The sequence below is a fragment of the Anser anser genome, assembly GCF_964211835.1.
Source record: "Anser anser genome assembly, chromosome: 3".
Classification (NCBI taxonomy): domain Eukaryota; kingdom Metazoa; phylum Chordata; class Aves; order Anseriformes; family Anatidae; genus Anser; species Anser anser.
In genome coordinates this window covers 76260905-76276749 of record NC_139722.1, presented here as the reverse complement: position 1 = coordinate 76276749, position 15845 = coordinate 76260905, and the positions used below count along the sequence as shown (strand labels likewise).

Here is a 15845-nt window from a genome sequence, read left to right as displayed (position 1 = left end):
GTAAAAAATATTAACAAATTACCTGGAATAGAAGCACAACTTGATCTGATAACTACAAGAAGTCCATAGATTAAAAACAGAATACTAACAAAAGATGAACAAATAAAATCAAGGACAGCAAGTTGAGTTACAGTTGTAACTACTTTAATGGCTCCATATATCTGTAAATTTTTTTCAGAAATGGGACCAGAGATCACAACTAAGCTATAGCTGGATAATCCAATCCAGGCTAAGAAACAAACAACATCAAAAAAATAAATAAATAAACAACAACAAAACCCACAAAAATTTTCTGGTAATTAGGTAGCTTTTTTTTCTTTATAATTCCTACTTACCAAATAAAATTAAGCACAAATACATCATAAGTAAATCTACCATGTTCTGTGCTAAAACAGCAGGGCTATCTATCATTCATATAAATCAAGAGCACAGATATTTTCTATTTTGAAGAAAAGCTCTTGCTCCAATCTTCATCTCTTACTCCCTTGTTTCTTATGAAAGGAGATGAATATTCTCTATTTCCCCTAATTCTCAGTGAAATACAGGTTTATAAAGAAATTCCAGTTACTACGATTAAATATATATTAATTAAATTATTTTGTATGAACTATAATAATTATTTAGGAATACCAAAACTATAACAACTGAATAAGAGCTTTAAAACATTTTGATAGAAGAATATTAATTCAATTGTTTTAACTTGACTTTATATATAGATCAAATTGATAATGCAGTAATTCAGCACATATTTCTCATTAAAAAACAATGAAAAATAAATGGAAGATGATGATTTCTTTAAAAATATGAGTTATGCATCAGGATATACAATTGAGTTACATAATACAATAAATCCAAAGAAAACCAACTACAGATTTCAGTTATGAAATTGCACAACCAATAAGTTTTTCGGTTTGATAGGGAAAGGATCCTGACTGGGTCAATAAAAACTTTCACTATTGAAATAGCTTTTAAATGAATAGGTCTTTTTTTTTTTTTTTTGACTAAGTAAAACCTAGACAATTTTCAACTCAGGTTAGATAATGGAGCTCATTCAACAAAAAATGGAGAATTTGTTTTAAGGAACTTGTAATAAAAGGAACTTAGCTCTGTTCAAAGCTGCCAGAGACCAACTCCTTGCTTAGTGGTCACATCTTTACCATCAGGTTATGTCATTTGTCCACAAGAGATGTTATTTAATTCCTTCTTCAGCCTGAAGGACCTGCAACTACACCACCCAGAAGAGAATTAGAGATATACGCGTAGCACACTTTAAGGGTGAAGCATCCTTTTTTTATTTTTTTGGGGGGTGTGGGGGAAGGAAGGGGATCTGTACTTTGCATGGGCTTCTTTCAAGAGGGTATGAGCTCCAAACCCACAGTTGGGTGGTGGTGGGAATACCCTAGTTGCTCAGCAACAGCCTAAAAAACAGATTATGAGATTCTTTCAGTGGTTTTGTGAAATCATTTCCTTGGTTTTTATTACAGTATCTGAAAACTAACCGGAAATGTCAACACATTTTAGATGTTTCATGAGATATACTGTTTTGACATTTTGAAAACTTTATCATTTTCACTGAATCAAAATCTATTTTTCAAATTCAGTCCAAATTGTCAAAGCCTCAAGTACAATTTTCTTAGTACTTTTATCAATAAAACTGGCAATTCCCAAAATTTTCCCAATACTACACAGTAAGATTGCCCTACAAAGATTAAAAGTAGAGTTATCAGTTACACCTGTTATGTACTTAATCATCAGTTACCAATAACCTTCTATCAAAAAAAAGTTCCTCTGTAGACTGTTTCGTCCTTTCTCTTCAGTTTCTACCTATCATCTCTAACCGTTTGCTCTCTTTGCACATAATTTTCACCTTCTTTCCTCTGCCTGTCCTTCCAAGTAGCGAGGCCCAGATGACTTTCATCTCCTCTGTCCAGTATGACTCTTTTGCAGGTTCGCTAGCTTATAGTGATCACTCTTCTAAGAAAATGAATATATCAAGAGAAAAATTAGCACACAAAATCTAAATATCATGGGAAGAAAACTGACACTCTTTATGGGAAACTGGTCAGTAAGTCAGGTCAGTTTTCAAGATATGTGTCAGAAAACAGATTTAGTTAGGCTGTCTACACTGAGATGTTACAGCTTTATTTTACGCTCTGCACAGATGACCTACCTCCTTCTGAACCACTTGAATGGGAAGTGTCAAGCAAGTTCCCCACGTAGCAACCAAAAGCAGAATGAAATCCACTGACAAGCAAAGAATTTGTACATGCAACCAATACCACAGCCCAACCCCAGCCTCCAGCTGGAGGAGGAGATGAATTGCCTTGTCAAAACTTATCAGCTGCATTTTCTGTGTCTATGCCTTGACACAACACAGTATGCATTCTTCGGTCTTTAAACATAATAGAAAATGAAGATCCATCTAAAAACTATTATTTTTTTCTTCAAAAATAACTGCTGAAATATATGCAACACAAAATAAATTTTCACCATGTATTGACTATGCAGTGTACTGCACAGCTACCACAGCTATTTTAGTAAAAACCAGCATCCATAGCAAGCTCTGAAAAGTTATTCTGCTGTGAGAATACCACCCAATTTCCTATAAATCTGTGCCCTTTTCGTTCCTTAAACTCCCAGCACCAACCTGAGCTCACCTGACAGTTCTGTTGATGTGCTCATTGAACAAAAGACTCTGAATGTCTGGAGGTGGAGGATCACCAGTGACATCTGCTGACCGTCAGCTGCCCAATGCCTAGCAGTTGGGTTCTGCCCTTCCCGTGGTTTCACTCTGAACTGGTCTCACTCTTTTATCTGAGAGTAGATTTCTCTCTCACACACACACAAATTAAGGAGGTATTACGCGTAAATTAAATGTTTAACAACCCACGCTTCTGTAGTTGCCTACCAAATTCAAGTAAAAATTGTAAGGACACCAAGCCTGTGCCCCGCTGGTTGGAGCCCCATTTCTACCTGCTCAGCAGCCCCTTGTGAGCTCTTCCCACCCTCTCACCCCATTTCTCCCAGAGATGGGGAGATCATTCATGGTTTCAGCTGTACCTCAAGAGATTTTTTTACCAAAGTTGTCACGGACTGATGACAAGTCCTGCAGACGTGGCTACAGGGACTGCAGGAGGCTGCGGGCTTTGCTCAAGCCTCACAGGGGTCTGCCTGAGAGCTGTTGTGGCACTGGGTGGGTTTAAGTCAGTGCAGCAGGGCATAGGTCCTTCATCCAGATCCTGAGGGTGACATGCTGTCCTCAGGCATGAGGACTTTTGCACTGAATAAGAGAGTTTTCAAGGTAATAAATGTAGCAAGAAACTTAAAGATGAGGCTTTTCTTTCCTTTTCAGTAACATTTTTTATTTGTTGAATTCTCATGCAGAAGATCATACAGCAAATGCATACATATGCATTTACATTATTTTGCATCATATTCTTGCCTAAGTTACTATTCAGTGATGATAAACGCATACAATCTTTATCACATCTGGCACTGATATTTAAGAACCTCACAGTGCACTGTAAACACGGATGGATTACACCAGCACAAGCAGTACCAATTTCACATCGTACCATATCAACACCCTTCCTCAAGTCTTCTTCAGCTCCAGCACTGCCCCTCTTGGCCCTTTGGATTGCCACTGAAAGATGTGGTTACTTCTTTCTCTGTCTCCTCAGCCATGAGTGTAAAAGAGGACATCCAAGGCAAACTGTGAGCTGCACATTGCATTAATTTGTGGTAGGAACTTCAGCAGACTGCAAGCAGGTAGCAGGTGTGTTCTTGTCCTCTCCTACGTCCTGCCCTGCCCCTCTGCCCTCCAGCTCTATGGAATGCATCAGCTCCTGTTCCTCTCTACCTCTCCACACCCTGCACAGTTACAAGGTGGTGAAGCTCCCTCAATGAACACAAGTTCCACTGAGGGTTTGCTGGGTAAAACTAATTGAATTTATTAGAAATATCCCTATATCCAGAGCAAGATAAATGCTGACTAACTCAGTAAAAATTTTGGCTGAATTAAGTCAGATTCTGGTTTTATTTTTAGGCATAGACCTTAATAATTTTGGAGCTAACAGAATAAATTTCATACATACATACTTCGTGCTAGTAAATCCCTTCCTAAGGAAGCTTTGCCAACAATAGCAAAATACAAAGAAATGCGTGTTTTTTGATGAATCTAGTTCAAAAAAAAAAAAAAAAAGAAAAAAAAAAGAGTTGGAATTTGAATAATTACATTTCTGTTCAGTTTTCTAGCTTCTGGAAAGTGGAGTGTGAATTTCAGCTAGAAAGAAAAAAATAACAACATAAAGAAATAACAACACAGAAAAATGTTCACAAGCTGATCAGCTTCAACTGAAGGCAGAACTGGAATCTACTGCCAAATGAAGGGAAGAATCTCTCAGATAAAGCTGCTTTCTCTGTTCAGAAAATAGTCTAAGGAGATTTCAGAAAACCTTTCTGTGCATGTTGCAAAGCTCTCTTTATTTTGTGTTATTTATTTATTGTAACATTGTCTTTAGTAGGCATGTCTTTGTTGGCTTTAACCAGTCTCAGCTTTGGCGTAACCTTCTGCAATTTCCGATGAGCACGTGGAGCATAGAACTGGGCAAAGATTTATGAGACCTGACACCTAAGCCCACCTATTCCAGAATCCTTGAGCCTGTTTCTTCATTTCTATGTTAGCTCTGCTTGCCATACTTTGCTCAAAATGCCATATTTTAGGTTGGTATTATAAAGTGACCTGTCTGCAGCAAAAGCACCATGGAGACCTACACTTAAATAAGATTTCCAGGTAAAAATAGTTAATAGCAACAACATAAATGTAAGTAGAATGAGCCGGGACATAGACTGATTCATTTACTTAGTACTTTTGAGATATTTCAGTGATGCAGAACAGAGAAGACACTTTTTTTTGTAATTATTATTATTATTAAAAACAAGAAGCATTCCTCTGTAAAATTCACTTTTAGTAATTCTACAAGAGTGCACTTTAGAAGAGCATGAATGTTAAGAGAGGTGAATAAGACTTCAGTTTTCCACAGGACAGTGTTGTTATTTTATCTTAATCGTTTTCCTGAAAGGAGTTGTTGGTCATGAGAGCTCCCTTTGAGGTGCAGAGAAGCCCAAAAGACTGGCTACCACAGGCACAGTGAGGCTGGTTTGGGTTGCTTGGTGAGCAGAGTCCTTCAGTAATAATGTTTTTCAAATTGTATTATATAGTAAAAGAAGATGCATTGTCAGTCAGAATTTCACTAGTCTGTCTTGAATGATAAATATCGGAATTTGTCCTTGAACCACGTTTATTGTATTTCTTGTGTCTCATGCACCATAGGTCCTTCATTATCTTCACAAAGTAACTTCTAAACTTCACTCCGATAAATGCATAGAGCACAGGGTTCAGGCAACAGTGTAAAAATGCTATGGCTTCAGTGGTGTATTTTGCATAGGCCATTGCCTTTTCAGAGTCACAAGATTTGTCCATCTTACCCATATTTACAGCTGCCACAAGAAGAACAATGTTATAGGGTACCTGGCAAACTAGGAAAACAGCTACAATTAATACAATCACACGAATTGCTTTGTTTCTCTTGGAATTCTGAGCTTGTTGTAAGGATTTGATTATGAATGTATAGCAAAAAAACATAAATATGAAAGGTAAAAAAAATCCAAATCCAACTTGTAGACACAACAGCAGTGATTTCAGCATAGTGCTTTCAGCCATTTTGTCAAATCTGTGGTCACAAATCTCTTTGGTTTCGTTGATGGAGAAGCTGTAACTTTCACTGTATAGAAAAGAGGAACTGGAAATTAAAATTGATGATACCCACACAGCCAAACAAATCAGTTTACTGTATGCAAGTGTTCTTGCCCTTAGCTTAAATGACTTTGTTGCCTGTACGATTGCAATGTACCGGTCCACACTGATAAAGGCCAAAAGCAGCATGCCACAGCTGAAGTTGATTGCATAGATACCTCTGGCCATTTTGCAAATGAAATTACCGAAAATCCATTTGTCAGCAGCATAGTTCACTGCCCACAGTGGGAGGGTGAGAACAAACAGTATGTCCGCGATGGCCATGTTGAAGAGGTAAACATCCGTCATGGACTTGGTTCTTTCATATAAAGCAAAGGTCATCACTACAAAGATGTTACCAAGTAGGCCGATGATACAAATCAACGAGTATGCAACTGGCAGAAATGTTTTTGTGAAGATCCTCACTTCCCACTTAAAGCAGGGTTGTGCAACTAGAGAAGCATAGTCTGAATCATACAGATAATCTGTGACACTAGACTCTGTCTGTAAAAAAAGAAGATCACAAGTTAACTCACACCTTAAATCTCCGTAATTTCTATATAATTGAAAGATGATAGATAACAACATTATACAAATACAATATAGTAATGACTTTGGAAAAAATAGTATTGCAAGGCTTGCTGATTTGAAATGGAAGTAACGTTTCCCTTATAGTAACTGTAATATTTCTGTCCAGCACTTCCTACCCTTCAGCTTCAAGCCCATATCAAGTTTCTCTTGAGACAGTCCATAGCAGTGTTGTTTCCTCCAGTACTACCTGTTTTACAGTTTCCACCCACCCAAATTACAAATGTGTTTAACACTGGAGAGCACAAATAAAAGAACTAACTAGTGAAGATCACAAAATCTTAATTAAACTATAAACATGGAGATAATCTTTTGGGATGGCCCAAAGGATTCCATCCCTTAATACGTTATGCAGAAAGGAATAATTTGCCATCACAGAAGAATCTAAATTCTGGGATAGCTAGCCTGAGATGCAGTTCCTTGCAATGCAGACACCAGGCTGGTTGTTAAATGAGGAGGTAACAAACCTAAGAAATGGCATGCATTTTCAGTGAAATCTACTGAGTAAGAAACTTCTCATCACCCAATCACTCCTGAAATTATGGCAGTTGGACCAGCAGCCTCAAAGATCTGGGACTGCCAGGTTCATTGCTTTATTATCTACTGATGTAGTGTGTTAATTGAGTACTTACAATATTCATTTTGCCAGTACACTTCTGAAAAGGTTATATATATATGTATATATATATATGGTGAAGAAGTACAGAATGCTTTCCGAGGATTTCTGAAAATGAAAAAAAAAAAAAAAAGAAAGAGTTTGATGGGGAAAGCAGCACAAGAAATGTGGAGAAGTAGGAAAACAATTGGAAATACAAGTTATTCACAGAAGAATCATCTCACTTCAGCTATATCAACAAGATAGCATCTTAACAAATCACACATCGCTGCAGCACTTTGTGCAGCTGGGAGGGTGGATGGCTTGCATGGGTACGATTATGAGTACAGTCTTACATATGGATTGTTTATTCAGAGAGCTAATAAGCAATGCATGAGAATATGTGATTCTCAGTTCACACTGACTTTGCACCACAAGAAATACAAATAAATGACATTTTACTTTCAAAAACTCTGTATGACAATGTAAATTAGTGTATTGAGATGTATACAGAACAGTAAAACAGCAGCACGTTACTATATTCCGTAACAATAATGCACTATCTAAACTTTTTACTTTTTTTGTGTGTGTGTGTGATTAACTTTGTTTTACAGAGAAGGAACTAGAGCACTGAGTCATTACTGTAAGTATTCACTTGGGATGTTCAGTTTGGGGCACCTGTCCCCCACCCTAACATCACTTTTAGGAGTGCCTACCATTATGCAGTACAGTACTTCGGTTATGTAAATTACTAAATCCATTGACTCTGGTTGCAGGGAGGCTCAGACTTCTGCAAATCAGACCACAGGGTCTGAAGTCACAGGTGGATAAAATGGGGAACATGCCTTTGGTGGCCACATGCACAAAGCTGGGTTTAAATGACTCGCTTAACCTCACACAGGAGCCCAGAGGCAGGAGATTTAGTTCCTCAGCATTCCCCTGCATGAAATCGGTCTTCCCCTCCTTTCCCTTACCTGCTCCATGAGAACTGCACATAACCACACAGTAATTGCAGGGACTGGCCCCTTATTTGCCAAGAGTGTGAACACCAGTTTCATTCAGAGTTTCTCTGCTTTTTACTAGTTGTGTTGTAAATTAGGATGTATACGTGGGTCAATCTTAAGTCTAGATTAACAAATCTTTCCTGTTTGGGAATTACCTGAGTTTTGAGAAAGGGAGAGACTGATAATCTGTAAAAGTGGGGCAGATGCAGTCCAGATATTAGAACGAAGCTGGGGGAGGGAAGGAACCGAACACTCTTCACTGTCCAAAGGTGTAACGAGGATCAAACTCTGTGTGACTCATGTGAGGAGGCTGGCTCAAATTGCAGGTCTTCAGATGGGTAGAAACCCATACCATATGATGTTGTCTAAGCATCACAGCTTCTCTGGCTTTCCTTTCCTTTAATTAAACCTTTAACCACCACTCCAGCTTCCTCTGCCACTGTTTCAAAGCTGATTTTTAAAATCTGCTGGTGTACGACAGCCTGAAAGCCCTTGAACGCTTTCTGAAGCAAACTTTAACAATTTAAAGTGTCTCTCTGAAGTGCAAAGGTGTATAAGGCAAGCAGTGATGCTGTACAGTTCACCTAGGGCTGTGGTTCCTGGCCTGTGTTCTCTGAGCACCACTAGTCTCCATCTGCTGCTTTACCCTCCTCTGCCCCCAGCCAGGCAGACACACGCCCCCCTTCTCGGTGTCCCTGTTACCCTTTGCACCAGGCTGTCAGCACGGTAACTCTTCAATCAGAACTAAATCGATACCTGTCTAGGTTATTATTTTAGGAGCTGCTATTTTATTCTCGGAAAAAAAAATGGAATGACAAATATCTTTCTAGGATGTACATGGTTGTAACATACAAAGAGCCTGATGGTATATATACTCTTTCAAAAAAAGTGCTCCGTATTCCATGTTGCAAAAGTAACTCTTAAACATTAGTATAAAGTGTACAGAGAAGAAGGCAGGGTGAACACAATTTAGAAGAAGGGAAGTACAAGTGTTTCTTAAAGTCTGTAAGGACACCTCTTCAGAATAGCACTGAAGAAAGGCTCTCTGCTCCTCAGAAGCATTCAGCAGAAAGCTACTGAGCACAGGAGAGCTGCATGCTCTCTCTAGTGGTACAGGAATTCACAAGGGCACCAGCAGTCACACATCTCTTCACAAAAGTACTTCCACTGCCCAGCAAAAGCTTCCCGAGGCTGGTTGCTCTGAGAGTAGTAGACAAAGATTCAAACTGAAACCAGAATAGCAAAGATCAGATTTAGGACCTGATTTAAACCTCTTGAACTGATTTCCTTTTATGATTCTGAAACAGCATTCACTGAAGTTATTAGGAAGGCGCACTGGCTGCAAAGGAAGGTGAATCAGAACCTCTTTAAACAATTTTCCCCACCCTAAATTAAATCTCTCCAATAGTCTTACAATAGGCAGCTTTATAATTGATAACCTGAATATTTATGGCTTTATTTAGCACTAATGTATTAGGAAATTGTCAAAAAAAAATTTCCACATATATAAGGGTGGGTGTGGTTGGGTATGTTCTAATATTCTTTATATATTGCATATGGGCTCGTCTATGCACATGTACACAAACATACTCAGGTTCTGCATATTAAATATCACATAAGTCTTGTATTTTTAACCCTACTATTTTCCATTCTATCTACATTAACATTTCTTTTCACTATGAAAGCAGTATGTGAATACTCAAAAAGAAGACTAAAATGCATTCTTCAGTACAAAGTATTTGGAATTATACAAGCAAAAGACAAACCAAAGAAAAACATCAGGAAAAAGACAGATTTCTATAAGGAAAAAAATTCTTAGCACTTCGAGGAAACCAAAAATTATTTTTCAAGCATTACCTACCATTGTAAGCACACTCCTACAAAGGCATGTGGTTTAGTACATTCAGCATAAATTATAGATAAACTGTCTTATGTTAGTACTTACCAGATTTGAAAATGGTCAGAAGATCAGGTCGAAGAGGATATGTGATTCTGTCACATTCTTTTGTGGCTGTCTCAAGCACATTTACAATCAGCGTCAATAGATGACATTAGTCAAAGGTACAGAGTTCAATTGAAATTATCACCACTTCCTCCTGACAAGCAATGACAATAACCTGCTTTTTTACGTAAAGGAAAATACTTAACCTTATCTGTGCTGGAGACATGCAAGCTGGAGGCAAGTCATTTACTAATTCAGTTACCTATATAATGTGATACTGTTTTTAAATAGACAAGCCAGCATTAGAATCATAAAATGTAAGGTGTCAATTGTCACTGTCCTCAGAACACTTCCTGAATTATGGCCTATTTCTGCAAAGGTTTCACTGAAAGTCATGAAGAACTGCAAAACTGGAGCAAGCATTAACTACAAAACTGACTAAGAACTGTTTTCTGAAGAAAAAATAATAAACTGACATATATCAAGGTGCACATTATTCAGATCTTTTGCCTGAGCCGCTAATAAAATATGCAAATACCCAGATAAAGATGGAAAATATGATTGTATTTGTCTGCTTGGTACAAACATGCCCAACTCCTGAAAGTGTTCAGGGTCACGCTGGATGGGGCCTTGAGCAACCTGATCTGGAGGAAGGTATGGGGGGGGGTTCGTACCCCCCAGGTACGAAGGGTTTTTTCCAACCCAAACCATTCTATGGTTCTGTGATTTGTTCAGGTCTGTTGCTAAAATTAGCTGTAACTAGACATGAAAATACTTCCTTTTATGATTCCTGAATTTAAAAACCTGTAAATGTTCTTTCCCCCACCTCTGTCCTTAGTGTAATTTAGATGTTCATGGAAAAAAAAAAACAAAAAACAAAAAACTAAAAATTACATTCTAATTTCTTATTTCAGAAATTGTGTTTGAGCACTTAGTTGAGTCTTGTTTTGTCATTAGAGACACCAGATAGCCTTGTAAGCTATGCCTAGCTTAATAGAATTATGGACATAAAGAAATACAGGATGAAAGATGTCATGCTCATATTTTCTTTCAAAACAGAATATTTCACAGTACCAGTGGTTCCCTAGCCACTTAAGTATGGTACTGCTTTCCACAGACCATACCCAGGGAATGAAACAAAAATGTTGCATCATGTCAAAATGTGATTTGACATAGATCCTTAAAAACCCTGAAATGAGGATTTCATTTTTTCCCTCTATAGGTGTGTGTATGTTGACACACCCATGCATGTTTTGACTGTTACGGCTGAAAAAAAAATCTTCACTGTTACATGCATACAGTGAAAAAAAAAAAAAAGAAAAAAAAAAGAGTGAAATCAATCTGGATTGTGACCCAACTAACTTCAATGGACTCAATATAAAATTAATTTGGACTCCTTATTGTTGATTGAACTAATTCACTGTCTGTCGTCATGGATCTGGTTAACTCCATAAGCAGTTGAGCATTTGAAATATGTTTGGTAAATTCAGTGCATTGAAGAGAGATATGTGAGTTTCACTGCAGAGAAGATGAGTTAAAATAGAAGGCAAAGAGAAACGATTGTAGCAGACAACTATGATTGTCTCCATTTTAAATTTCTGTTTTTAATTTTCTGATTCTGATAAATCAAGCCAGCAGCTGCAGTTAGAGACCTGGGGTGCAGCAATGGTCAAAAGATTTGCAATGTGGCAATGGGATGGGCATGAAGTTTTGGAGTCTGACTACCACAAGTGATTCCGTTGCTCTCTAGGTACCTGGGACATATTTTAGAGATCTGTCGTTCTTCTCTAGTTGCCTATGACCTTCCATTTCCTTTCAAACGCATTGGTATTAAATTATAATGTCTTAAATGGTCTGGGGGCTGTTCTACCTTATCTCAGTCTCCACAAAACTCAGCATAAAAGGGTGACATTTTTGTTAAGAATGATTAGAAAAGCAGGAAATAAGAAAATGGAAATCAACGTAATACTTCTGTAGAAATCTGTCAGGCCCCCACAGCACAACTACAATGTTGTTCTGCTCATTCCCTCTCGGGAGGCATATGGTAAGGCAAGATTATTACTATAGTAATCAGGAGCAAGGAACAACTAGCTGAAGAAAGACAAAAAAGGCAGCCTGGGAAAGAGACTACTTACACACGATAGTTCTTTAAAACCATGAGTCTGGGGAGGGTGTGATTGAAAAAGAATTATTTACTGAGTCACACAATGAGAGCACACAGATGGCTGCCCACAAAGCTATCAGGTAAAATAAGATACCATCACACAACACTGATAAAATTGGGGGATTTTTTGCTCCTGGACATCACAGAGGAAAAACATACATGAGTTCAAAGAGGGATTAGGCGAGCACAGATCTGATAGGCCCACGTAGGTTGTTATTTGTAACAGGCTGCGGGAAGCCCCCAGCCCAGGAAATCGGCTAAAGGTGGATTCCTGAGAGTTGCACGCAGATCCCAGGACAAGCACCACAAGGCAGGTGTTTCTTCACCCCAGGTGTCTGCCTCTGGCTGCTCCCACAAATAAGACATGGCACCGAGTGGACCTTTGGCCCACTGTGGGACAGTTCGTGTATTCTTGGCAGCTGCCACACTGCTCTGAAGGCACCCACCAGCAGCACTCGCAGAAAGACACCTATCTTTTCAGCAGCCTGGGAGGATGAGCAGCAGGTAGTGTCGAGACACTGGTTGGCATCAGAGAGCAGCGCAGTGTGAGCGGAGAGGATGCATGAGTGATGTCGGGGAAGGTGCAAAACTATCGCACGGCGTTTTGGTTTTGTGCATTTAGATGATTGGCAGCATGCCCAGATCCTGCGACTCTTTCAAGACATCCTCAGTCACAATAATGAAGTACTCTTCATTGTACTGTTTATTTCATAATTCATAATAATTTTCACCATCAAAGCCTCATGAGTTTTCAGGACACTCTGTTAATCTTTGCTAAGAAGGGATTTTACTTAAAAAAATATAGATGTAATAATTTTGTACTGTTTCGCTAAGTTATTTACATTTCAAAATGCAGTAACAGAGATTGCCTAAGTTACCTCTGATTTGGGCTACAGATGAGGCTCATAAGGCATCTTCTGTACTTTCTTGAAAAGGAAATATAAGTTTCATTTCTAATTTTCCTGTCCTTGAAGTGCTGTGAGGAATAGCGCATCTACTTTTGATAAGATAAGGTGCATATACTTTTTGTAATAGCAGATATATATGCCAGCCTAGATCCTATTTACAGATAACTTTCTGTCTAAATGCCATCTGAAGCAAACCACTGATTCCTGCTCAGCATATCTGACATTTTGAAACACGGGCCCCAATCCTGTTAAAAACAGCACTTTGAGAGTAGGAACACTTTCTGTGTTGGTACAGGGATTTGCTGGTATTTCACTGTGGCCCGTTTCTCTGTGGGTCTTTAAGTGCTTCTTTCTTATCTCTGGAGCTGATGAGAAGGCTCTGAGATTCACAATGCAAACTTCTTTACACAAAGACAAATCTAGCCCACCACAGTCATGTAAGCAGCAAATAATGAGTAATAATTCCCTCTGTATTATAAAAATGGATGACTTCAAATCACCAACCAAATCCATTATGATTGTAATCCATATTCAAACTCTCACGTCTTCTGCCAGTAATAGTAAACAGCGTCTCTTCCAGACATCTGCCCACATTTTGAAAACTAACAGCGTAGCCTCAGAAGCAACTAAATATTATCAACCCTGTTTCATGGAATGTGACTCAATGTAATGGGATGGCTTGTTTCATTAAAAGATAAATCAGAATTTTAGATTACCCACTACAAAACTTTGCTCATTTTTTTCCTTACTCATGTTCTTTCCAATTTCGACGTATCTCATGTTTAATCTGCAATATAGTCAAAATTCAACAGGAATAACGGTCTTTCAGAAAGAGAAGAATTAAATCCATTTAGGTTAATGCCAAAATTAATAAAAGATAGCTGGTGACACTTACCTCCTTAGTGCATTTTCTTTTGACCCAATTACAAAGCCCAGACAGCCTTCCTTGCAGACACTTTGTGCTTCACCTTCACACTGTGGCGAATGGAAAGGGTTTTTTCTTTTTAAGACACCTATTTGAAAATCTGCATGCTATGCAAATGAAGCCCCCACATGTAGTTTGCTTTTGTACATGTTACAGCTCTGAAAGGAAATTTACTCTCGTTGAGCTAGTATGGTTACTGTGGTTTTTCAAATCTCACCACATGTTAGTTTTCTGCCACCACTAATTAAAGAAAGAAAATATTGAAAGATAAGGAAAACAAAACCACTCTATGATTTATTCCAGGATCCACATGTTTCTTCTGGAATGACTCAGGATGTTTTTATAGTTCTAAAAGAGATGCAGCACGTACATTGTATTCTGTTCCTTCTTGGTTTCATGTCCATTCAGTTAAATTTAGATCAGTTTAATCTGATTAGAAAAACTAGCCACCAGCTGAGGTTCTGGTCTCCCCATCATTCTTTCAGACCACAAAATGTAAACTATATTTTTACATTCACGTTGTTTATATTACCTAATTAACTATTATATTAGGAGTTGGACTCGATCCTTGTGGGTCCCTTCCAACTCGGATAATTTATGACCTGTTTAATTTTTTTTAACATTACCATCCCATGTTGTCAATATATCTTTTTTTCTCATTATTTTCTTCAAACTTTCCTTCTTCTGTTTGCCCCTGGCTTTTTGCTCCCTCTGACATTTCTCTATATTTGGTATTTCTATATGTGGTTTGTGTCTGTGTGTGTGTGTGTGTGTGTGTGTGTGTGCGCCCCTTTTTCTTCCTCTTCTGTTGTTTGGCTTTTCTAGTTTTCTCTTATTTCCATTTCTTGTTTCCATCCTCATCATTTCTCTCCAGCATTACTTTTTGTAACACGACTCAACTCATTTTCCCTTTAATCTCTTCTGTTAATATTTTCAGCCTTACTCCCACCTGATTCCATTCACCCCTCATGTCTGAAGCAGCCCTCCTTGCATACAATGGGGTGTCAGGCACTGAACTAACATGATCCCAGCACAGGCATCCATCAAGGATTTAGTTACTTGGACGTCTGTAAAACTAGTCAGAGAAGACAGAGCCCTGCCAAGGTCTTCTGCAGTGTTTAGTCAAATGAGCAAATAGGGCTCAGGAGATAAAATGGGTTACAAGGGTAAACAGAGCACTTGGGAAGTAGAGGGACTAAAATAAATGATGGGAACCAGTTTGTGGTTCATGTGAAAATGGTAAAGAATCACAGGTGATTTCTTCTTATAATGAAATTGGAATTTTCTGAAGGAGGAGCACAGTCATACTCAGAGTACTCCTCTGCTTCACTGCAGCATTGCTTGTTGCAGCCCGCCCATCTCCTAGCTGAGCTGCTGTGGCTGCCAGGAAGAAGCATAAGGAGTGTGTCCTCTCATGGATAATCACAGGATTCAGAAAAGTTGGTTAAAAAATATTTTATTTTCTGAGGAAAATGTTGATGGAAATGAAAGTTTTAATCAAAAACTGGTGTTTCTTTTGATGGAAGCTTGGATGACAAAAATGCCAGTTTAGAAAAAGCACCAAGAGGCACAGGTGAGTTAATATATGGTTGCTCATTCTTTTATTCTCTTTTGTAGGGTGAGGTTATTAATCTGATTACATGTCCTAGTTTAGGGTAGAGAAAGTAGGCAATGAGTAATGTCATTCCATGGTCTAAGGTCTCATGAAAAGGACCGGGATTCACAAGGAACAACAACTTACATCAGGCATAAGAGCAGCATCAACACGTTTCATTTTATTAACAAAATGTTTCTGAGATAATTAAAGGCATTCTGAATGAAAAAAAAAAAAGAGTTTTTTTCAGATAATGTTTCTGTCCATTAAGAAACATCTTGGGCAGAGCATTTTGTATCAGTTTTACTCATTTAAGTTTTTACTGATTCAG

General features: G+C 38.3%; 1 protein-coding gene across 3 annotated transcripts; it reads right to left on the bottom strand.

Moving 5' to 3' along the window:
- Positions 1-3335: 3335 nt before the first annotated feature.
- Positions 3336-15468, bottom strand: CCR6 (C-C motif chemokine receptor 6). 3 transcript variants are annotated; one of them, XM_083831929.1, is made up of 4 exons: positions 13891-15468; positions 9927-9992; positions 7015-7106; positions 3336-6298 (listed from the first exon to the last, which is right to left on the bottom strand). In XM_083831929.1, exons 3-4 carry the CDS (start codon positions 7021-7023, stop codon positions 5213-5215), a joined length of 1095 nt encoding a protein of 364 aa, XP_083688055.1. In that variant the 5' UTR covers positions 7024-7106; positions 9927-9992; positions 13891-15468; the 3' UTR covers positions 3336-5212. The 3 variants fall into 3 exon arrangements, with proteins under 3 accessions (XP_083688055.1, XP_083688053.1, XP_083688054.1); XM_083831927.1 differs by lacking the exon at positions 9927-9992 and having other exon boundaries at positions 13891-13970; positions 14547-15468; XM_083831928.1 differs by lacking the exon at positions 13891-15468 and having other exon boundaries at positions 9927-10765.
- Positions 15469-15845: the final 377 nt, after the last annotated feature.